Source organism: Ctenopharyngodon idella, chromosome 19 (genome assembly GCF_019924925.1).
Source record: "Ctenopharyngodon idella isolate HZGC_01 chromosome 19, HZGC01, whole genome shotgun sequence".
In the NCBI taxonomy this organism is placed as follows: Eukaryota; Metazoa; Chordata; class Actinopteri; order Cypriniformes; family Xenocyprididae; genus Ctenopharyngodon; species Ctenopharyngodon idella.
This window is the reverse complement of record NC_067238.1, coordinates 16,527,362-16,551,520: the sequence shown is the minus strand read 5'-3', so window position 1 is coordinate 16,551,520 and position 24,159 is coordinate 16,527,362. Positions and strand designations below refer to the sequence as shown.

The window sequence follows — 24,159 nt, the reverse complement described above, 5'->3', positions numbered from 1 at the left end:
GGAAGTAGTTTGGGTTTTATTTGCCTTGCTAGGTGCTGCTCAAACCAGCTTTTAATTGTAGCTGGTTTTTCATGGTTTCTAGTTGGTACTTTATGGTCATTAGATGTCTAAATAGTTGATCGGCTTTCAGCTGCTGGATCTGCTAGACCACTTTGGGTAAACCTGGTTTGGTTTGATTGGTAGACCACCTTGAACCACCAGATGTTTTAAACTGGTATGTTCCTCATAAAGCTGTGTGCTTCTCAGGTAAAATGACAAATATTTGAATTTGATGTTCAAAATAGATGTTCAATTTAATGTAAAGATTATCTTCAAATGACATACATTCAGCAATATACAATTTGTGACATTTGTAAAGAATATTGCTAGAACATCTAGGCAAGAAAATACAGTAGCGACATTATAGGGGGGAAAACAACCATTGAATTTACACAGCGCATTTACGTTTCAAATCGTGACTTTTCTCATTCAAAGTTTGATTTTTGTTTCTGCACACCAATGAATAAAATACTTACAGGGCACTTTTATAAACAGGCACAATAAAAAGTTAAGTTACAGAATCCTCTGAATGTTTAAATAGTCAAAAAATAAAACAAACGGACACACACACAAAGGAGACCTAAAGTCTAGCGGGCGGGTTCACGGTTCCTCTGCCAGGCGTACTGGTCCGTACACTGAAATCTGTAGCGCAGAAACCTCACTCGCGGCTTCATGTGGAAGTCAGCAGGTATCTTCCAGTTCCACATTTTCTGCACCTTTCAGAAAGCGCAGGGATCAGTTCAGAGGTCAAACAAGCAGGACAGACATTTACTAGCTGAAAATTGTGGTGTATTTGCACCAAAATTCGTTCAGAGAGTGGTTTGCATCCTATTAGCGTGTATAATATGTGCTTTCTGTCCCACATACACTACTGTTCAAAAGTCTGGAGTTGAAAGGGTGGTTGATTATGATTTCTCTTTTTTAACTTTATTGTGTAATGTTGCTTTTTGAGCATAAACAACATCTGCAAAGTTGCGGCACTCAAAGTTCAATGCAAAGGGAGATATTTTCTTTTACAGAAATCGCTTTTTAAGGACTACAACAAATGGCTGGTAGGGACTACAACGAGCTTCTTCCCGGGTTAGTGACATCACTAACCCTAAAATTTACATAAACCCCGCCCCTGAGAACACACAATGAAGGGGGTGAGGCCATGTCGGGCTGCTTTAGAGAAGAGGTTGTTGTAGTAGAGTGTTGTTGACATGCCGTCATTTTACGCTGGACTGCTTCACAAACGAGGGTCAATTCAACGCTGGATTCGCACAAAAGATTAACATGACGGCACATGCTAGTCGATGAGTTGAATCAACTCCACACCAACTACATAAATTTATCCACTAACCATTCAGAAACGTCCAGTTTCATTCTAAAAGTTGTAACTTCTTCCTGAGTCTCTCCATCAGTGTCGACTCCGGTTTGAACAATGTAAGGCTGAACACCGTTACTGACAATCCTCATTTTGGCTGCGTGAGATTCTCCAGCTTTGTTGGTGTTGATCAACTGAAGCGTGAGCTGTTAAAGCTCCGCCCCTTTTCTGGAAAGGGGGCCGGGAGCAGCAGCTCATTTGCATTTAAAGGGACAAACACAAAAACGGCGTGTTTTTGCTCACACACAAATAGGGGCAAATTTGACAAGCTATAATAAATGATCTGTGGGGTATTTTGAGCTGAAACTTCACAGACACATTCTGGGGACACCAGAGACTTATATTACATCTTGTAAAAGGAGCATAATAGGTCACCTTTAATGTTACAGTTACTCTACATTAATGTTACTTTTGATCAATTTAATATATGCCTGCTGAATAAAAGTATTAATTAATTTCAAATAAGCAGGACACCAAAATTTTGAACAGTAGTGTATCTTAAAATAATTCCTAATTAACAAACGAATAGTGAAAGGTTTGAACATAATATTTCTGAGATGATTTGCATCATTTGTTTTGTTTGTTATATTTCTGCTGAATATGTGAAGTTCATAGATATTTCAGCATGAATGGATCTGTGTGGAGAGTTTCAGACCCACCTTCAGGACCCTGACCAGATGTGTGGTACTGTTCACCTGCTGATACTGGACAGAACAAGCAAAACAGAGAAAAGAGAAGAGCTGTTGAGCATCTGTTCATCATCACAGCACCTCAATCAGATATTAACATGAATTTATTCACAAGGTTATGGACGATATGTTTCCCTGACAGTTTTGACATGACGGTGGAAGTGAAAGCAAGATACAGATCATCAGAATGAATCATGATTCATGTGACTGAAGTAAACTTCCATGAAGCTTACCAGCTGGCTGTGTCTGTTCCGTAGCACCAGGTTGGCCTGTTAGAGGAGAACAAACCATGTGACATATAGAGATCAAAACAACTGATTAACGTACAGTTTAGCAGGTAAAGCAGGTTTAGAGATGTAGTGTGATTTAACCCTCATTCAACATAAAGGTGTTTAAATGACAAAACACACTTCACTTATAGATATTTGAGAATCAGAGTATCAGATCACAAGTTTGTATATTGAATATTTTGAATAATAAATGAAATAAAATCCATACATCTGTCATACCCTCTGGTATTGTGAATTCGGGAGTCACACTTATATCGCAGTCAAAACTGGAGACCTTAACCGTATAATCATTTCATTTTTATGAAATGAATTTCATTTCAATAATGTTTTTTTTTCTTTAATATTTGTTATTTTGATGAAATTTTGTGTTACTAAGCAATATTCATATCTAAACTATGGACCATTTATGTCTATATAAACTATTTACAAAATTATAAAAACACATTTTATACAATTTTTCAATTAATGCAGTATTTAAGTTAAAAATGGTGCAAACACATTTAAAATTGAATGTAATAAGATTAGTGCCACATGGTGGAAAAATAAAGAAAATCATCTGTAATACCATGGTGTATATATGAATATACACAGGACTATGTATTCCCTAGTTGCTGAGAACAGTGTTTTCAGACATAATTACTTACTTTTATTAGGTTTTGCATTTGGATATATATTTAGAGATTATCAAAGACTAGTTTTTGCCAAAGCTTTAAAAATGTTGATTTGAAGTGCTAGTTTTTGCATCATGATCAGTCAAACCAGAAGACAGAGAAAGCTTTTTGTTACCCATAATCTAAATCGCACATGAAAATTGAATAGGAATGCTTGATCAGCATTCTCCCGAGAGTCTCTTGAGGTTCAGATAAAAATAAAAATTGCCAAAAAATCCCTTTTTTTTTTTTTTTTGTGCACAATAGATGTTTTTTTTTTTGTGTGTGTGTGTCACTCACCTGTGCCCATGGCGTCTGTCTGTGAGGAAACCCCTGTGAATGGATCCCCTGTGACTGAAGTTAAGTTTAAGAAAGATTTGGTTCATTTTGAACTTTTAATAACGCTTTAAAAACAATATCTGCTTTGTAAGCGAACCCTTGCAAAAATTGACCTTGGTAATCAAAGTTTCCACCAAAATACAACTGTTAATGTACTGTAAAATCATACAGAATCTCCTTCAAACAGGCTTTCAGTGTCTTTCTGCCATTCTCTGCAGAAACTATGTTTACCATGGTATATTTTTATAAGGGCAGCTTACCTGGATAGCCAGTCCACCTGATGAGACAGATGTGTTCAAACGTAATTTACCTGGTAAGTCTGTCTGAACCATGCTACTATGTGTCTCTGAGGCATCTGAAAGTTTGACAGGAACATTGATATGCAAAAAAAAATTATACAGAGTTTGTTAATTAAGCTCATTATTACATATACACTTATACCTATATTTATTTAACATACCCTTGTATATATGTAAGGTATAATCCATGGCTAGCTCCGCATTAAACAATTTTAATGCACAACTTGGAGGCAAAGAACCACCCGACGTGGAGTGCATTCAAATCGTTTAATGCACAGCTAGCCATGGATTATCCCGCTTTTACCATGGTCATTTACCAGCATCAACAACTTAAAGCGGTTTTTGATATTTGCAACACTAAATTTGACTGGAAATATGGTTATTTTCATCACATACGGCTTGTCAAATCAGATCTTTTTAAAAAAAAAAAAAAGTAGTGCGGCAAGATAAAATTTATTTGAATGAATTACAGCATTTGTCTGAATAAATTATCCTGAGAGAGAGAAATGTGTGTGTGAATTACCTGCGTCTGTGCAGCGTCTCTCTCTACTTACAATGAAGCTGTGAGTTTAATTACTTCAAAAACAGTGAAGTTACCCCCTCGTGTGCTTCAGCAATACAGAACAGTGAATAAACTGCCTGGAACTACCTGTGCGTTAAACTGTTTTAATGCACACCTTCCAGCCAAACAGATTTGAGTATTTAGACAGACCATGATGTATATATTAAACTAAAGGTAACTCACCTGTGAATCCAGTCCCAGTCGCATGAACAGAATCTGCTTTTCAGAAACACACACTACACATGAAACCCTGCCCAGAGTGATAGACTGACATGTGTCTTGATGTGCTGAGGAAACGTGGTTACCTGTGTAATTTGGCATGCCGTCAGTCACAGCTAAGTGTCCCTGCCCTGAATAACAGGAAATAGCGTGTTATCAGTATTTACTACTTAAAGTATTCGTCTGCACGATGTGTTGTACTCACCTGTCATGTCTGTTTGAACCTGTCCTTCAGTCACCGGATCACCGGCCACACCTAATCACAGCGACAGCTCCGTTATTACAGACCAATGCTGCTTTTACAATCACTCATGGTGGATTTCTTGAATATGTTTGGTAAAGTTTCCAAGATAATACCTGCCATATCTGTCTGTGCGCTTGCACCAGTGACACCATCACGTCCTTTGAGAAGACAAGACAAAGTTTATTTAGCACATTTCATACACAAGGGTAATTCAAAGTGCTTTACACAAAAAGACTTTAGATCTGTGTGGAAGCCCATTTGTGCCATTTTGTTAAAATGATGCTTTAGTGTAATTATGGCTAAGCCATATAAGATTAAATTTGAAATTATGACATTAAAAAGTTGAAATTCTGACATCCTAAACTGAAATTCTGACTTTAAAAGTTGTCTTTGCTAATAATTTCACCTTTTTATATCATAATTTCAACTTTAATCTCATATGACTTAGTCATAATTGACTTAGTATGTCTTAAATTTGACTTTTTATGTCATAATTTTGACCTTTTCAAATAATTTTGACTTTTTCATCTCATATTTATAACTTAGTATGTCAATTATTATGTTTTATATGTCATAATTATGTCTTAGTATGTCATAATTATTATTTAGTATGTCAATTTCGATTTGTCATAATTTTGACTTTTTAATATAATTATTATGACTGTCATTAAATTTCTACCTCATAATTTTAGTAGGTCATAATTTTGACTGTCAAATTTGACTTTTTATGTCATAATTTCAATTTTTAATCTTATAAATGACTTAGTATGCCATCATTGTGACTTTTTATTACGATTTGCATGATTTTTTTTCTTGTTATAGAAATGTAACGTGTAAAAAAAAAAAAAAAAAAGGCAAGAAGCAAAAAGAGGGACGCATAAAATGCATAAATCAAGTTTATTATTATTATTATTATGGGCCTATTTGTTATTATTTAACCTATTAAACTTATTAAGAAGGATGTTTGCTTACCAGTCGTGTCAGCATAAGGGCTGAGGGTGTGATCAACTAGATCAAGCGCGCCAACTGAAAATAAGAAAAATAGCATTTCTAAAGATGCTAAATAGATTAATATTTGCGCAAAGGTGATTAGGTGCCACTGACCTGCATCTGGAAGTGAGCTGACGGCATGCGGGTCTCCTGTACAGACAAGTAAGTTATGACTTATTAGCTCTGTTCCAAAACCGAGTGAGCTGCCGACTAGACATAAAATACCCTTTGTAAGACTCGTCTTAAAATTCACGTTATGAGTTTGGTGTTAGCATAATGCTAAGCTAATGACGCAAGCCTAATGAGTATAAAAGCATTAGTCTGTTTTAATTAGATTAAACTATTTTATAAATTCTTTTCAGTATTTGTTGAAATAAAGTTATATATTTATTGTAAACATATATTTGAACTCCACCATTTTGGATGGGTTTTATTCATCGCAAGGTATCCTGGAATTCTCTTCTCCACAAATACCTTAGAACAATCATTTTGGTAAAAGCATAAAATAATGCTGCCTACTTTTTGGAACAACTTACTAGGTTTTGGAACAATTAATTTAGGCAAGACACCACAGACGAGTAGGGTAAGTTAAACATTTTAACTAATACCACCATACTCCCTAGTAATCAGTTAATACAATTAAGACAATTGTTTTGTTTTCTGAAATGTTGTGTTCAAATGTGCAAATTAGGCTTTATCTAATTAATTATGGGCTAATTTGCATCCGTTTGAATAATCTGAAAACAATAAATAAAGCAAGTTTTAAAATTCTTGTTACATTTTGTTGACATACAGTATCAGAGTTAAAGACCTTTACAGAGAATCTCTCTTTTAACCCCTCAGAAAATACTGTCAACAGCCAGAAAAAAATCACCATTGCTAATTGCATCTCAGTTGTCTATGGATGAAATAGTTTGTTACAAAATTGGTTGATATTAAATATTGGCTATGTTAAAGACATCATAAAGTGTCATAGCAGAGTTTTGTACTCAACATATCAAAAACCATGTCTTTTTTAATAGCTCATATGCTTTAGTTACATAAAATGATCAATGATTTATACATTTTAAATATGTATATATACTAATTTTGTTAACTTTTAGGAGTACAGCATGTAGATGGCTTCAGCTAACAGACACGCATTAAAAGCCACAAAACTTCAATAGTGATTTCATGGCGGCTTTAAACCTGCCGTGAGAAATATTTTCCGTGTTGAGCACAAGCATTTGGTAAATGCGTACAACCCTGCTGGTTATAGACAGACTAGCCAAGAGAAGACGCATAAAAATTGAATTATGGCTAACAAATCAATTGAGTTTTGTTGATGTCATAGAGCCGGGTGATATAGTACCAGCTGTGTGATGCATCTCCGTCGCAGCGTCCTGATGACCTGTTCCGTCTGTTGGGAAAGACAGTTGGGAATATTCACATTGATTCCAGGATATTAATCTGTCAATACCATGATGTTGTGATTGTGTGTTGATAAGTTGTGTGTGTTTTATTGCTAGACACATACTGATGTCGAGATGAACGGCTGGAGGGTCACCTGTGAACGAATCCAGACACACACTGCAGTTCTCTCTCTTTATATGTTTTATATGCTTTTATAGCGGTATGAACATACCTTTCTGTATGTCTACCACAGGTTTGTGCCGACCGTTTCCGTTTCCTGTAACACAGTAATGAATATGTCAAAATAATATTGTATGATGATATTCCTGCTGGAAAAACCAGGTTGTCAAACAACTAAACCAGCTAGAAACTATGCAAAAGTAGCATTCATTTTCCAGAATGGAAAGGTGAGTTGACATGTTGACATGAGCTTACCGTTCGTATCAGGTGAATCTGCACCATTATCTGCCCCACCTTCTGAGGAGAACAAGAAGACAGATGAATATCATGTCTCATATCTTTTTATACTGAAAATACACTTTACAATAAGGAGCCATTCATTAACTTAACATTAGTTAACCATTAACTAAGACTATTAAAAACTGTAGAAGTATTTTTCATTGTTAGTTTAAGGTCATTTCAACATTTGCTAATACATTTTTAAAAATCAAAGTTGTATCTGTTAACATTATTTCATGCAACTAACATGAACTACTGCATTTTTATTAACTAACATTGACAAGGATTAATAAATGCTGTAATATATTGCTTATAGTTTGTTTATATTATGTTAGGTAATACATTAACTAATGTAAACCAACTAGACCTTATTGTAAAAATAGGTGTCATACCTGAATAGTCTATGAAAGAATGACCCGGATGTAACATTGTGTCAAAGACTAAAGATGCATCTGTAAAAATCAGTCTGAATTAAGATTCAACACACTTTCTGTTTTAGTGTTTCAAGTCACTCTCCACCAGACCGTGCAAGACTGTTGGTGAGTATGTTGTTCAGCATCAGTTTACCTGTTGTGTCGGCTGGCGATTTTGATTGGGCTCCATTATCAGACGTGCCTGAAGACATAAGTGATTATTTAACCACATATTAAACAAACATTTTCTGCGTCCGAAATAGAATACTTCCCTACTATATAGTATGCGAAAAGCAGTATGCCAAAAGAGTAGAATGTCTGAATACATAGTATTCGGAAAAAAGTGGGCGAAAAGTGACCTACTACTTTCACTGAGATTCTGAAGTGCGGACACTTTACTATCCCATGAGGCAACGGTAGAGATTTATGAAAGAAAGTGAAGCGACGCAACTGATTCTGGTGGGTCACATCATGACAGTCACAACACCGTGAATGTAGTACATTTGAATTTCATTCATACTACCCATATTCATACTATATAGAATGTACTTTTTTAATGCTCGCAAAGTAAATTCAAATGTAGTACCTACTCAGTACGTGATTTCGGACACGGCGTCTGTTAACAGGGCCGTTGCTAGCGGGGCAAAAAGTGGTGACGTTTCTTGATTTCAACCAAGGGGGCCCACTGCAACAACCTGCACTGACTATTTATCTGATTCTAGTTAACAGACAAATACTTTACTCACTGATTGAGTGGGTGTAATCTCCATTCCCATTGTCAGCAGATACATAATCTGGTCCCAGAGAGTCTGATATACAGAACAAGAGATAATAAGCAAGATAAATTATAGGTTTACTAGACATGTTGACATGACTATTTAAAGATGATTTTGCTTTTATTCACAATATATGGTTAATTATTTTATAATTTCAGAGTACACATCTGTTTGTCTATCTGTCTGTCAGTCTATCTAATCTTCTACATGCCTATTAATCCTACTTAACTATCTACATACTTTCATACCTCCCAGCTTATCTGTGTGTTTCTGTCATCTATCCTACATATCTTATCTGTCCAACCTATCTATCCTTTTTTTACCTCTCCACCTATCTCTACCTATCTTTATTACCTACCCATCTATATTACCTATCTATACAACAGCCACAACAGGAAAAAAAGCATAGAAAAAGAAGAACAAACAATCTAGATATGCGTGTAATCTCTCAACCGGTGTTTCAACCATGGATAAACAGCATTACATTTACCTCAGGCAAGTCATTTTGTGTCCACAGCATGTTAGTTCACTACAGAAATGAACTTGAGGGGGAGCATTTCACCAAATACACGCACTATATTAGTTTATATATTCATTATATTTACTTTACCTGTTAGTAATGTCTTCTTTATTTAATATGTTTAAATAAATTTGTCATGAAAACAATTTATGACAGTAACTGTGTAAATGATTATATTTCAAAAATGAATTGGGTGTGCTGTATCGTGAATAAGTCTTCGAGTACCTTATTGCTTTTATAAAACGGTTGCCACACAATACAAATATTAAAGCCAAAAAATATGTATTAATGCAACTTTCATGAAGTAAAATAACTAAAAGCCTTCCTTCCGCTGGAAAAAATAGTCCCTGACCGTGAGCAGCAACAGAGGTTACATTATTACACCATTAGATGGCGGCAAAGACTGTTATGAGACTTATGAGTAGCGAAGACTTTTATATTAAAAAGACTGAATTGTTGTGAACACGGAACAAGACGCAACTGACAAATGCTTTGACTAGTGCTGTCAGTCAAGGGAAAACCCCTTAACTGTTAGGACAAGATATTGCAGCGGACATATCATGACATAGGACTGACCTGAAGGAAAATGCTAAATCTGAATGCAGGTAATAAACTCGCTCACTCGATCTCTTTCTCACAATACTCTTCTACGTAATACAGTAAGCTTCAATGAATATAGTTTACAGCATTAGTTAAGAAAGAAAATGTTAATTATAATTGAATTTATTTAAAGCGAAAGACACAATTTGTTCAATAAACCATTTAATAAAAAAAGAAGCAATTTTATGTTTAGTTTTCTCCCCTCTGCTGTACCGAACCCTTACCGAACAGTGACTTCAATACTGAGGTATGTACCGAATCGTCATGTTTGTGCCTGCTTATCTATCTATCCTACACTCATTCAGTAAGTTGAGTTATGGTTTCAGTGATCAGTCTATGTAATCCATACAAATGCTTGAAACCCTAGTGACCTCTTGTGACACTAAAAATGTCTCTGAAAGTTGTCATTACACCCCCTTTGGAGCCCCTGTCAAGACTGTAAGTCTGACAGAGTTTATTAGACGTGTGCTGGGATAATCCCATGGCTACAGGGGTAAAAGCACTCTGAATTTACAGGACCTAAAGGAGAACAGAGCGGCAGCCAGCAGCCATTACCTGGAGGAGCGTCTAGAACCGGGCCGCCACTGGACGGGTGCCCTGGACTCAGGCCAGTGGCTGGAAAGGAGAACCAGTGAGAGAAAAAAGACAGCTTTGATTCACACCAGTCATCTCTCAGTAAATTATTAGGTAGAGAACAGAAACTGGCTGGTTTATTCTGTCAGCGCAGCCCATAATTAGTACAGCGTGACAGCTGGACAGATTGGAGGAAGGCTCTCAGCGCCGTATGTGAGCCGTTTCACAGCATGGGCATAAATGTAAATCAAGTCAATTTAACTAGTGCGGGACGTCCTGTTTGTTACAAGGCCAATGAGATCAGCAGAAAGCAATTCTGGTGTCCGCAGCCCAAAAGCCATAAACATCAAGCTTCTCTGGTTAAGTGAATAATGGACTTGAAGTGGACGCTTACCTGCCGAATCCACCTGAAATGCGAGTCCCATGTGATCTGTTGAGACAGCGTCAGTTACTAGGCATGTGGGCGGAACGTCTGGAGGAGTGTCTAAGAGGTCTAAAAGCGTACCTAGACCGTCTGTTTGGGTGTCTGGACCAAAGCTCTCTCCCATTCCACCTGTAGAGGGAGACATTCTGAGTCCAAACTGAGAAACAACATTCAATATTCCTTCCACTAATTAATGAGAATGAAGGAATGCTCACCCATTAAGCCAGCAAGGAAGTCGTGGCTTGATTGGTCTATTATTCCTGCAATGAAACAAATTTGCAATGAAAGTTCCTAATATATTTAGTATGTTCTGATGCTCACATTATTTCCATTATTGAAATACATTTTTATGATTAGTTTTTTTTTTTTTTTTATCAGTTTTTGATGTTACATTAACACATTAGCATTCAAAAGTTTGGGGTCAGTAAGAAAAATGAAGGGGAAAAAAATTTAAAATGTGATCAAAACTGAATTTTCAGCATCATTACTCCAGTCTTCAGTGTCACATGATCCTTCAGAAATCATTCTAATATGCTGATTTGTTGCTCAAGAAACATTTCTGATTATTATCAATGTTAAAAACAGTCATATTTTGTGGAAATTATCAATTTTTTAAAAAATAACAGCATTTATTTCAAATTGGAATCATTTGTAACATAAATGTCTTTACTGTCACTTTTGATCAATTTAATGCATCCTTGCTCCTGAATAAAAGTATCGGTTACAAAAAAAATATAGCTTCGAGCTGCAGTTATCGGGGTTCAAGTGCTTTAAGGCCTTTGAGGACATGTGTAAAAAGGTATGTTTATGATAGCCTAGTGGTTAGTGCGCTGACACAATGTATGGCGCAAATGCGTTCATGGCGACCTGAGTTCGATTCCCGTCTCAAGGTTCTTTTGCCAATCCTGCCCCCCTCTCTGCCCAGTACTTTCCTGTCTGCTCTCTACTGTCCTCTCTGAATAAAGGCACAAAAAGCCCATAAATATAACTTAAAAAAAAAAAAAAAAAAGTTTAGCCAAAAACCTAGGACTAGTTCGCCAAAGTTGGTTTTAAAATAATCTCCAATATTTAATGAATGATTCGATGTACAGTGGCGGTCCTAGAGGCAAAGTTGCTCAGAATGAGAAGTTCTACCACGTGGTATGAATGTTGTGGGTGTGTGTGAAAAATCATGCAATACACAATTGAAATTGAAATTTCAACTGTTTTTTTTGACAATTATTGAAAATCGGACTCTAGAGAATCTTGGTGCACTGGTTTGTTTCCGATCTGGCCAAAAGCCTAGGACTAGTTCGCAAAAGTAGGTTTTTCAAATAATAAAATTTCGCTGACGATGATCAAATCGGAGGCATGCATTTTGTCCGTCAATAATTTCGATATAAGACACTTGAGCCAGTTTAGGAGTTATGAGCGACTTCATACTTTTCACTGCTACAGCGTCAGGCTGATCGGGGCTAGCCTTGGTGACGTTATAAACGGTGTGAGGTGTACTACCAGCTCTCGAATTTTTTAAGTTTCTACGACTTACAGTTTGGTCTGCCCAATCACTTTTGGGGAGAATGCTGATCCTTGGAAATTTTAACAATTACAAAGGTTTCAGCGCTATGCCCTTGAACCCCTAAAAAAAAAATCTTACTGACTTCAAACTTTTAAATAGCAATGTAGGTGTTTCTGATCAGCGTGGGTTCAATTCAGTAACTAAATTTTGACAAAATATGATTTGTTTTTGTAGAGCAGAACTGATGTTTACCTGTAATTTCCAGGTGGGGGCTTGTGCCATATGAATCAAAACCACCTGAGATGTACACAAAACAAAACACACAAATGATGAGAACTGAAAACTGTGTAAGTATCTTGGGAATGAATGGTTCTTTCATGTTCAGTTTTTAAATCATATTTTTATACCTGTTCCTTGTATCTGAGATGTGCCTGCCATGAAATGATCCAAACCTGCATCAAAAACAGCAAAGATATTGTTATATTTATTATCTGTTTAATGTTGTATGAAATGTCAGTCAATAAAAACCATATATTCATTGTTTCCTCACCTGTGAATCCTGTTTCTCCTCCATTCAGTAGCTGTTTGTGCCCATTACCTGTGAGAGGAACCCGATTAACGTGACTAAATCACTCATTCTGATTAATATGATGCACAATATTGTTTATAATACTCACCGTTAGATTCTATCTCTGGGATTTCTGAAGTTACAAGACAAAAATGACACAATTAGGACATCAGTTATTGTTTACCAGAAAACATTTGGTTTCCTCAGATAAATGGTGTATGTAAATGTAACGTTTATCACCTGGAGACTCGATTTGAGATCCATCATGAGCTGTTTCCCCTGATGCAAGAAGACAAGGTCTGTTCTCGTATAAGTGTGTACAGCATTTAAGAAGTAAGAAATGACCTCCATGATATACAACAGAGATCCTGTTACACACATACCATTTTCATATTGTGGAGCGAATCCCTCTGACCCTGAAAACACACATGCACAGAGCATTATTATAACTTTCGCATACATCATTTTAAAGAGTCCATATTATGCCTTTTTACAAAAGTTTGGGGGTCTATTAGAATAGGTTTTAATGCTACAATGTTAAAAAAAACACATTATTTTTCACATATTCTCCATTGTTACAGCTCCTCTCTTTCCAGTCTGTCAGTAACGCTCTGTTTAGTTCCTGTCTCTATGAAGCCCCTCCTTCTGAAAAGCACAGTGTGCTTTGATTGGTCGGCTGAACTTGTGTGTTGTGATTGGTCCACTACTTTGAGTTTGTTTGGGAAATGCCCCGTCCCTTCCCATAACTGTGAGCTTCAACACACTACTAACTTAACCAGGCCCCATACTTTAGGTGGGAATTATTTAAATGAGGAATATTGTGACATGTTCGTTCCTGGAAGAAAACTTAAGACTACAGTGGAGGCGTTTCAGGGAGTTCAGAAACAGTGTCACTGATACAGAAAGTAACTGTGACTTTGTGCTTTCCAGACCTATTTCATGCTCAAAACAGCAACATTACACACTAAAGAATATTGAAAATGTAAAAAAGCATAATAGGTCCTCTTTAAGGAGGAAGTCACCATGTAAGTCTTACATTTGATCTTTTTGATTTAAATACCTGCAGGCTGTGATTGGACCTCGGAGGAAACTACTGCCACATCACCTGACGTCTGCCCTGCTGAAGGTCGGCCAAACGTGTGGCTGGATGACATTGTTGACCCATGATCTGCTGCTATGTGGCCTGATGACGCTTGACCCGATGACACTGTGAGATTGACAAGGATATCACATTATGTGGTGCATAAAAGATTAACCACCACTTTTACATGCACTAGAATATTCAGTAACACTTTACTTGAGGCCTTTATGCATAATGCATTATAAAGGTATTCATATTCTGCAGATTCCTTGTTACATCTGAAATTGTACTTTCTAAAGGTGTAACAACGAATACATAGGTATTATAACTGTGGTTACAATTCATGAAATCATACAATGCATTATAAGGTGCATTACAAGGCATAATTAATGCATTAAATTACTTTTATAATGCATTATATATAAAGGCTTCAAATAAAGTCTTACAGAATATTCCAATATTATTAGGCCTATTATGATTTGGTGTGCATAACATAAACACAGCATGAAAATATAATATGAGCCCTGATTGCCTTAACATAAACAGAACAATCTCTTACCAACAGAAATGGACACTGAATGGACACCCCCGTCTGTGCCTGAAACGCATTAAATTTATTAGGCTTCTCAGCTGTAAGTTTCTAAATTCTTCGAAATATCCTATTTCGAACAATAATTTACATGTTTCTGAATGTCATTACCAGGGACTTTTGATCCTGAACCTCCATTAGCACCCGCTCCTCCAGGTCCTACACCTGAGAACAGTTTCCTTTGTCACTCGACATGTTATAGACTACTGCTCAAAAGCTTGGGGTCAGAACGATTTACAAAGTTTTTTTTTTTAAGAAATTAATACTTTTATTTAGAAAGGATGACAGTAAAGACCTTTATATATGTTTCAAAAAATTTCAAATAAATGCTGTTCTTTTGAACTTCCTATTCATTTATCACAGTCTCCACAAAAATATAAAGCAGCACAACGGTTTTCAACATTGATGATAATCAGAAATGTTTCTTGAGCAGCAAATCAGCATATTAGAATGATTTCTGAAGGATCATGTGACATTGAAGACTGAAGTAATGATGCTGAAAATTCAGCTTTGATCACAGGAATAAATTACATTTTAAAATATATTCACACAGAAAACAGATATTTTAAATTGTAATAATATTTCACAATATTACTGTTTTTAGTGTATTTTTGATCAAATAAATGCAGTCTTAATGAGCATAAAAGTCTTGATGAAAATAAATGTCTACCTCAAAATTTTGAGCGGTAATGTATATTAATTATATTATATTACAGTATATTATATTATATATTCTTTTACTATTTAAAATATAATATTAGTATTGAATATAGTGCATAATAAGTTATTTAATTATTGCTAGTATTTATGCAACGCCATATGAATGTGTAATTTTCACTTGCTATGTTTGTTTTTAGGCCAAAATGAGTGATCAGGTACCTGAAGGAACTATCTCTGATTTGGACCCATCTTGTCCATCGTAACTTGCACCTGTAAGTGAAATAAATATGGCAAATAGGCAGAAAACTTGTTATGGTAAAAAGGAAAGCATGTTTAGCGCAGGTGAATACAGTACCATGAGAACTTCCATGAGATCCAGATGGGCGAGAGTAACCATCTCGACCGTTACTTCCTGTAACCCACACAGACACATTACTGAGAGGCCATTCTTTCTACAGTGATAAAACACTGTCGTCCTTCTTAAAAATGCAGTGGGTGGCTTAAATGAACAACAAAACATTCTTATTGATTATTATATACTGTTATGCTGGTTACCATTTGCTCCATCTGAAGCTGTTGATGTGCTGCTTGATGCTGTAATGAAAAAAATATTGGTCTTATATTGGTCACGCTGTAAACCCTAACACTCAAAATAATTAACTGGTTTGAGTTGGACAAACTTAAATTAAACAAATTAGTTCAGTCAAATCAACTTTTATGAGTATTTATCACTTTCTTTTTCTTTCAAATTCACAGAACTGATATATTTTAAGTAAACTGAACTGTTTAATTGTTTTGAGTTTTATGAATGTATTTCTTTTCATTTATATATATATATATATATATATATATATATATCTGCAAGTTCTGCTTAATTAAACTTTGAATTACTTAACTTAAACATTTTGAGGCAACTGATTGTCTTAAATTTTTTGAGTTTTGCCAACTTATTCAGGTTTACAGTGAAGAGAAGATAGTAAAGTCAAAGTCAACTTTACTGTCATTCTTAGCACAGAACGTTCTCAGAACGTTGGCTAATTCTGGAAAGGTTCTCTCAAAGTTATGGATGAACTTTCTTCTAGTAATGTTAATAGAAAGTTTGTTTTAATTATCTGGTCTACATTATCATTCATGGAACGTTTTTTTCTGGAACTGATATTCATCTGACATTTTTAAATGTTACTAGTTTCAGAATGTTCAGAGAACTTTCAAAAGTAACATTCCCATAATGTTTGCAAAATAGAATGTTCAGAAATAATGTAATGAGAACGTTAGCAAAGCGTTCTCAGAACATTTTTTGTTGGCTGGTGTATTTTCTACACAGGGTCAGTCGGTGTTGCTTTTCTAAAGTACGTCTTGTGTGAAAGTTTTGCCCCTGATAGATCAGGTTCACACTTACAGACTTGGCCAGTTTGAGTGCCACCATTAAGTTTCTGACCTGGGAAACAAGAGCAAAGGTTTTGTCAAAAGATGTATTGGACTTCAGAAGCAGAAAAGCCAGGCCTGAAAAGTGGCCATTGAACTTTCAACAAATTCACCTTTCACCAGAGGCCATGAGAGGCTAATGCACTCCGAACAGGAGGTTTTAAAGAACTTGTTTTTGCGTTATCGAGTAGAATTTCCTTACCATTTGGGGATTCGCCCGCGACGCCGCTGCCAGGAGTCATACCTTGGAGAAAAACAGCCTTTCAGTCTAAACAAGGTCCCAAAACATTGGCCCCACAAACATGCCCTCTCACTGCGCTAGGCCTGCGTTTTCCACGGGCCCGTGCACCTGATGTGGCTGCTGATGTTTCGTCTTTCCACATTTATTAATAAATCGAGCAATGCCGTTCAGCCACTGTGGCAAAATCCCCACATACCTGATCCCTAAACCAGATTAAGTACTGATTGACTTTGCTTACTGAGTAGGGTGCACCCAGTGAACTATTTTCCAGTGCTGAGAGGTTCAGTGTTCTCTGCCTCCAGCTCTAAAGAGGATTAGCTTCACCTTACCCAAGCCTTTGGGTGCTGCAGTGGCCTGCTGCGATCCGGCTCCTTTGGGAAAGAGGGAGAGGAACAAGAAACATATTCTTAAGATTCCCAGAGATCACTTCTCACAGGTCAATCAATCTGTTTCAACCAGCTGGCCTTCTGGAAGGACAAACACTCTTTTTACATGTGCTTAAGGGGTTTTGCATCTTGTATAAACCTGTTATGTACATTTTAAGTTGCTTTTATAGGCTTTTATGAACATTTTAGATATGATTTTAGTTCTTTTTGTCGCTTCCAAAACAAAATATTTATCTTTGTCACAAGTTAAATATTATGTAAAATATCAGTCCTTAGTCTTTACTTAAATCTGTAATTTTTACTCCTTGAATATTTGGGGTCAGTAAGATTTTTTTAAAAGAAATTATGCATTAAATTGATCAAAAGTGACAGAAAAGACATTTGTAATGTTACAAAATATTCCTCTATTAAACAAATGCTCATGTTCATCAAAGAAAATGCTTCAGAGTTTCCACAAAAATATGAAGCACAACTGTTTTCAACACTGATGTTGAAATGTTTCAGCAAATCAGTATATTAGTATGATTTCTGAAGGATCATGTGACACTGAAGACTGGAGTAATGATGCTGAAAATTCAGATTTGCATCACAGATCTAAAATTACATTTTAAAATATATTCAAATAGAAAGCATTCATTTTAAATTGTAAAAATATTTAACTGTTTTTACTGTCTTTTTGATCAAATAAATGCAGCTTTTTTTGAGCAGAAGAGACTCTTTCAAAAAATAAAAAAAAATCTTACAGACCCCAAAATTTTGAACGGTAGTGTATCTTAAATTAACTTACAAAAAGTACTGTGGTACCACGGTTGTATCAGATGGTTATACTATGGTGTTCCAATGAAATCCAATGGAAAAACATTGTAAATTCTATTCAAATATGACATATTTTGGTACATTAGTGGTATATATATATATATATATATATCAAAGTACCATAATACCATAATATTACCAAAAACATGGTTTTACCATGGTATCATGTACAAAAAGCATATGATAGCATGCTTCTTTGATATGTACCATGATACTGTATGATTACCATATTTATACAACATGGTACTTTAAAATCATAATGATCGAGGCCAAAAAATGAGGTATTACCAATGGTCTTATTTCCAAAAACGTATCATGCAAGAAATAATACCATGGTACTTTTTTGTAAGTGTAATTTCTGATATGATTATGGCAGAACCCCAAATGTATATAGCTCAGCCTCATTAAGAAAGACTGACTTTTAAAGCCAATTATGACTCATTATGTGATTATTAAAGATGACTGAGGTTTTGCACAATGGTGGTAAGTTGTGAACTTGTCACCCACCCTTCATATGCTGACCTTTGGAGTCATCATCATCTGTAAAGAAAAGGGAAAATCGATACAGTTTATAACAACCGCTCCTTTGTTTTGCCCTTCTCCTCTTTCAGTCCTGAATCTCACAGATCTGCTGACTGTTATCAGAATATAACACGAGTTTACTGAGTTTAGGATCTGTTGTTAGTTAAAGGCTCTTTTATTTTCCCTTAGAAACTTTGGATTGTGTTGCTTTACCCACTTTAATAGTGTTAAAAATCGGGTTTATGAAGCTTAACGGATTTAAAAAAGCTTTAAAAGAGATTCAAGTTAACTTTTAAAACTGTCTATCATAAATGTTATAGTATTAACGTATTATTTTGTCCTTTTGCAGGATCATACGTCATGGCACATTGCCCACAATATGAGCTTCTTGATGTGCATCTCTCGGGGACGTTGAAGAAGTAACATCTAAAAGACCTTCATCTCCTACCCTCTTCCTCCTCAGACAGTTCTTCTTCACCCTCTTCAGCCTCAAAGTCATTTTCCTCAGGCTCCTTATCTGTCCGGAGAAATAATTCAGCAGTGGGCGATTGTGTAAATACGTGCGGGCGCTGTATGTTAAACACAAGAATGTGTCATTAAATACAGCCCTCTGGGAGAAGAGCTCGTACCTTCAACAGGAGCTGTTGATACGGTGGACGCCAGAAACACAACAGCCACTGAAGCAATAACAAGATTTCTGTGAAAGCAAAACGATAAGAGTCCAGAATGAGCAAGTGTGATGCAAAATTACCCCAAAAACAAAGTTAGATGCTGTTTATGGTATACATCATGCTTTCTAGACAAGAAAAGAGCAATTCTCAAAAACAGCTCTGAAAATGGCCAACTATTCTCTTGAGAAATGCATGCTTTTAATATGATTTTAACTTAAATAGAATGGTTCGATGGTTGAGTTTTTTAAAAACACAAGTAAGGCTTAAAAGCAATACTTAGCACTGAGTTTACAACAAGATACATATTTTTATGTTAAAGTATTGTGATATTTAGAAACCACAGCTGTTATTGGACAATATATCACTAAACATCAAAAGATCAGAGTACCACAGACTTTAAACTATAACTAGATGTCATGCGAATTGCATTGAAATGCAAGATTATTAATTACAAATCCTACACAAAACATGGTTTTTAGAGCACTGCGGTGCTTGCAACGTCAAGGTCATGGGTTTGATTCCCAGGTAATGCCAATATTGAGGCATATGCCTTGAATGTAATGTAAGTCGCTTTGGATAAAAGCATCTGCCAATCGCATAAATGTAAAAATCCTCATACAAGCACCTTAATAAAACAATCCACTGCCCCTTCCTGGTATATATTGATTAATTTGCTATAAATTGTTCCATTATAATCAATTAAGTCGCTTTAAGAGTAAGACTGGTTCTTATAAATCAAGCGTCATTGACTTACCGTGACAGCATCTTTAGCACAGGTCTATGTGGGAAACTGTGCAGCAGACATAAAGCAACCAGCAAACGTGCTTTTGACTTCCTTATGCTTGACTGGGCACCAAAATACATTTTATACCCTTCCAGCCCCCCATCTTGTTAAGGGGCAGGACTTGACGTCTAACCCCAGCCCCTGCCATTCAAACTACTCCCTCTGAAGAATGAAAGAATGAAAACACAGGTGAGTACTGTGACATTATTGGATTCATAATTCATATTCAGATCAGATCTGCAGTGTTTTTTTAAGCATCAAAATGCAGAAATGCTGATGAATATCTACTCTACTGCACATTGGCTGTTGACTGATGATGACTAAAGATACAAAGATAAAAAAGTTTTAATTTATGGCATGTCCCATCATCCTTTTGGCCCAACAGGCAGTGGTGGGATCAGTTAGGCAGCTCAGCCAGTGGAGGGCACAGCCAGCCTACAGAACATCACACAGACTCCAGATACCACAGGAACTCAGGCAGGAAGTTACAGGTTTTTTCTCATCTGTGCACGACAACCTGACTAGTTTAAAATCAGAGGTTTCCAGATGGTTCTTTCATGCTTATTTTGTGATTTAGCACTTACAAAAAATATTAGTCTTTACACTCAAAAAATAGATGAGTTAAGTGTTTACATTAGGTCAAAATTTTGGAATAATTATTAATGTTTTTTTAAAAGGTCACTTGTGCTCACCAAAGCTGCACAGTAATATTGTGAAATATTATTATAATTCAAAATAACTCTTTTCTATGTTCACATATTTTAAAATGTAATTTATTCCTGTGATCAAAGCTGAATTTTCAGCATCATTACTCCAGTCTTCAGTGTCACATGATCCTTCAGAAATCATTCTAATATGATGATTTGCTGCTCAAGAAACATTTCTGATTATTATCAGTGTTGAAAACAGTTGAGCTGCTTCATATTTTTGTGGAAATCGTTACAATTCAAATGTTTGGGGTAAGCAAGGTTTATAATAAATATTCAACAAGGACACATTAAATTTATTATAAGAGACAGTAAAGCCATTCATAATGTTACAAAAGATTTCTATTTCAAACAAATGCTGTTCTTTTGAACTTTCTATTCATCAAAGAATCCTGACAAAATGTATCACGGTTTCTACAATATTATTATATTATTATAATATATTATATAACAAATGATATTAAGCAGTAAAACTGTTTTCAACATTGATAAAAATAAGAAATGAGCAGCAAATCTTATGTTAGAATGATTTGATTGAATTTTAAACTAAAACACGGTAATACCATGGTACTTTTTATGAGGATGTACAGCCTTTTGGTTGGAAAAAAGGCTGAATTTTTTGTCCTAATTTGATTGAATGCAATGTCCAAAAACAAAGTAGTATCATGGTACTTTTTTGTAATTGAAAAGTGCTCATATTTTACCTGCTGAAAAGGTGCTTAATGTGGTTTGCTGGTCAGTTATTTGATCTTGACCAGCTGACAAGTGGCCAAAACCTCTAAAAAAACTAAAAAAACCTGACTGACCAGTTTTATAGCCAGCTAAAACTAACAAACCACTTTAGGCTGGTTTTATTTATGCATTTATCCACAAATTTGAGTAAATGAAGACCACAAGTGGTTGCCAGTTGATTCAGGGAAAGAAAAGAATGGGAAAGCCAGTAAAATTAGTAATTTCTTGTGATGCGTTAATGGATTAGCATGGCCCGTTCAAGTACCGTTGTGTCCGTATGTTGCATAAGCTAATGCTCCTGTCCCATAGCAGTAACTGAATCGCTGGCAGCTCACATGAAGATTGCATTCCTGTACAGCGTGCCAGTTCACATCAGGGCCGTTTTACGATGTAACGAACACCAGCAGGCCTTGAAGTGCATTTCTGTGATAAACTCGTCCTGATGAGCTAAATGGACGTGTGTCGTAACGAAGCTAATGAGCTCTTGAGCTAAACAAGCTTTCTTTGTTGTATTGTGAAATGTGATCTATGTGTGTGTATTTTGATTGATCTGTACTATGTTACAATGATACTGTGTTTTCATGATTAAACCCTGAATCCACATAACGTAAAACTACTATTTTATATTCTTTCTGGAATTTTAAACAACTTCTATATTATTATTATTATTATATTTTTTTTGTATGGTCTGAGTATTTCAGAAACTGCTGATCTACTGGGATTTTCACGCACAACCATCTCTTGGGTTTACAGAGAATGGACAGAAAAAGAGAAAATATCCAGTGAGCGGCAGTTCTGTGGGTGAAAATGCCTTGTTGAGGTCAGAGGAGAATGACCAGACTGGTTCCAGCTGATAGAAAGGCAACAGTAACTCAAATAAGCACTCGTTACTTGAGGTCTGCAGAAGAGCGTCTCTGAACACATAACACATCCAACATTGAAGCTGATGAGATACAGCAGCAGAAGACACACTGGTGCCACTCCTGTCAGCTGAGAACAGCAAACTGAGGCTACAATTCACACGGGCTCACCAAAATTTGACAACAGAAAATTGGAAAAACATTGCTGGTCTGATGAGTCTCGATTCACATGAGATTCAGATGGTAGGGTCAGGATTTGGTATAAACATCATGAAAGCATGGATCCATCCTGCCTTGTATCAACGGTTCAGGCTGCTGGTGGTGTAATGGTGTGGAGGATATTTTCTTGGCACACTTTGGGCCTCTTAGTACCAACTGAGCATCATTTAAACACCACAGCCTACCTGAGTATTGTTGCTGACCACGTCCATTCCCTTTATGGCCACACTGTACCCATCTTCTGATGGCTACTTCCAGCAGGATAACGCTTTGGTTTCCTGATCATGACAATGAGTTCACTAAACTCAAATGAGCTCCACAGTCACCAGATCTCAATCCAACAGAGCAGCTTTGGGATGTGGTGTAGCAGGAGATTCACATCATGGATGTGCAGCTGACAAATCTGCATGTCAATATGGACCAAAATCTCTATGGAATGTATCCAGCACCTTGTTGAATCTCTGCCATGAAAAATTAAGGCAATTCTGAAGGCAAAATGGGGTCCAACCTGGTGTACCTAATAAAGTGGCCAGTGAGTGTGTATTTCCAGTGCTAAACTTGCATATTGTTGGGCCAATGCATCATCACATGATGTGCAAAACCATTAGAGCATCACTCTAAATGTTAGGAATTGCTAGTAGAAACGTCCACCTGCTGGTACAGTATCTATCATAGTAGCAGTGTGGAATGAAAAGAAAGTATTATTACACATCAGCTGGTCTTGTTGGCAGATGTGGCCAGATTTCTCTTCAGCAGTTTCATGTCCTGTGGCTTCCTTCATTCCTGCAGGCCTGCCTGCTCTCAGACAAAAGCCTTCTGTTAGGTGCTTGAAACCATAGCGCTCTTGGAGCCAACCTTGGGTGACGAGATTAGAAGTGCCAGTCCTGGATCTGTCCAGCTTGGCAGATGGGGTCAGGCGGTACAGCGGCTGCCGTCCACGGAGAGTGAGCTTGGACCTTATGGAAAATGACTGACCACCGCAGTTGTGTCCTATATGGCCTATATGAAATAAAAATATATTTCTTACCAAAGTACGTTCAAATCCTATTGTAAATATTGGTGTAAATAGCATGGTTGAAAGAAATATATTTTAAATCTGACAATATATTAGAAAATTTACTTTAGGGTCAAGAAGATTTGCATCAATTTATATTTTGACTGTTTGTGAATTGGGTAAAAGTGTACATATTGTGGCAAAGTTTTTTAAAAAATTATTTTTTATTTTGATTTTAAAATATTTCAGAAACAAATAGACTTAAAATAAATATAAATATATCAAATATATGTAAAATAAATTTAGATTTTTTATATTTTATATAATATATATTTTTTCATATTAAAATATTTATTTATATATATATGTGTGTGTGTGTATACTTTTTGATTATATTTAATATTAAAAAAAGATATATATATATATTTTTACTTTTTTATAATTAAATAAGTAAATATTAAATATTAATAAATATTATTAAAGTATATTTCTAGAACATGAGTATAACAAAAATGCTAAATATACATATTTATATAAATATATTAAAATATAAGTATATTTA

The 24,159-nt window shown here is 35.8% G+C and overlaps 1 protein-coding gene across 3 annotated transcripts; it reads right to left on the bottom strand.

Moving 5' to 3' along the window:
* Positions 1-273: 273 nt before the first annotated feature.
* Positions 274-20,196, bottom strand: si:ch211-80h18.1 (uncharacterized protein LOC555593 homolog). Of its 3 annotated transcripts, none has more exons than XM_051873689.1 (41): positions 20,056-20,196; positions 19,260-19,327; positions 19,079-19,147; positions 18,616-18,648; positions 17,236-17,277; positions 16,868-16,909; positions 16,640-16,678; positions 15,796-15,834; positions 15,596-15,652; positions 15,460-15,510; positions 14,692-14,745; positions 14,551-14,589; positions 13,971-14,117; positions 13,294-13,326; positions 13,151-13,189; positions 13,020-13,043; positions 12,893-12,940; positions 12,750-12,794; positions 12,595-12,639; positions 11,060-11,104; positions 10,926-10,973; positions 10,815-10,850; positions 10,403-10,462; positions 8,698-8,760; positions 8,106-8,153; positions 7,931-7,990; positions 7,515-7,553; positions 7,312-7,356; positions 7,204-7,233; positions 7,039-7,086; positions 5,802-5,837; positions 5,670-5,723; positions 4,811-4,855; positions 4,659-4,709; positions 4,540-4,584; positions 4,418-4,453; positions 3,684-3,728; positions 3,335-3,388; positions 2,328-2,363; positions 2,065-2,109; positions 274-755 (listed from the first exon to the last, which is right to left on the bottom strand). In XM_051873689.1, exons 1-41 carry the CDS (start codon positions 20,163-20,165, stop codon positions 721-723), a joined length of 2,028 nt encoding a protein of 675 aa, XP_051729649.1. In that variant the 5' UTR covers positions 20,166-20,196; the 3' UTR covers positions 274-720. The 3 variants fall into 3 exon arrangements, with proteins under 3 accessions (XP_051729649.1, XP_051729647.1, XP_051729648.1); XM_051873687.1 differs by having other exon boundaries at positions 7,515-7,556; positions 20,056-20,195; XM_051873688.1 differs by having other exon boundaries at positions 4,418-4,450; positions 7,515-7,556; positions 20,056-20,193.
* Between the last annotated feature and the right edge of the window lie 3,963 nt (positions 20,197-24,159).

Bases quoted from the DNA above. Each gene is read 5' to 3' on its own strand.
- si:ch211-80h18.1 (XM_051873687.1), bottom strand. From the start codon at position 20,165: ATGTATTTTGGTGCCCAGTCAAGCATAAGGAAGTCAAAAGCACGTTTG. The intron at 14,118-14,550 runs GTAAGAGATTGT...TCAATCTCACAG, and splicing joins TTCAGTGTCCATTTCTGTTG to TGTCATCGGGTCAAGCGTCA. The intron at 3,389-3,683 runs GTAAATTACGTT...ACTTAACTTCAG, and splicing joins GGTTCAGACAGACTTACCAG to TCACAGGGGATCCATTCACA.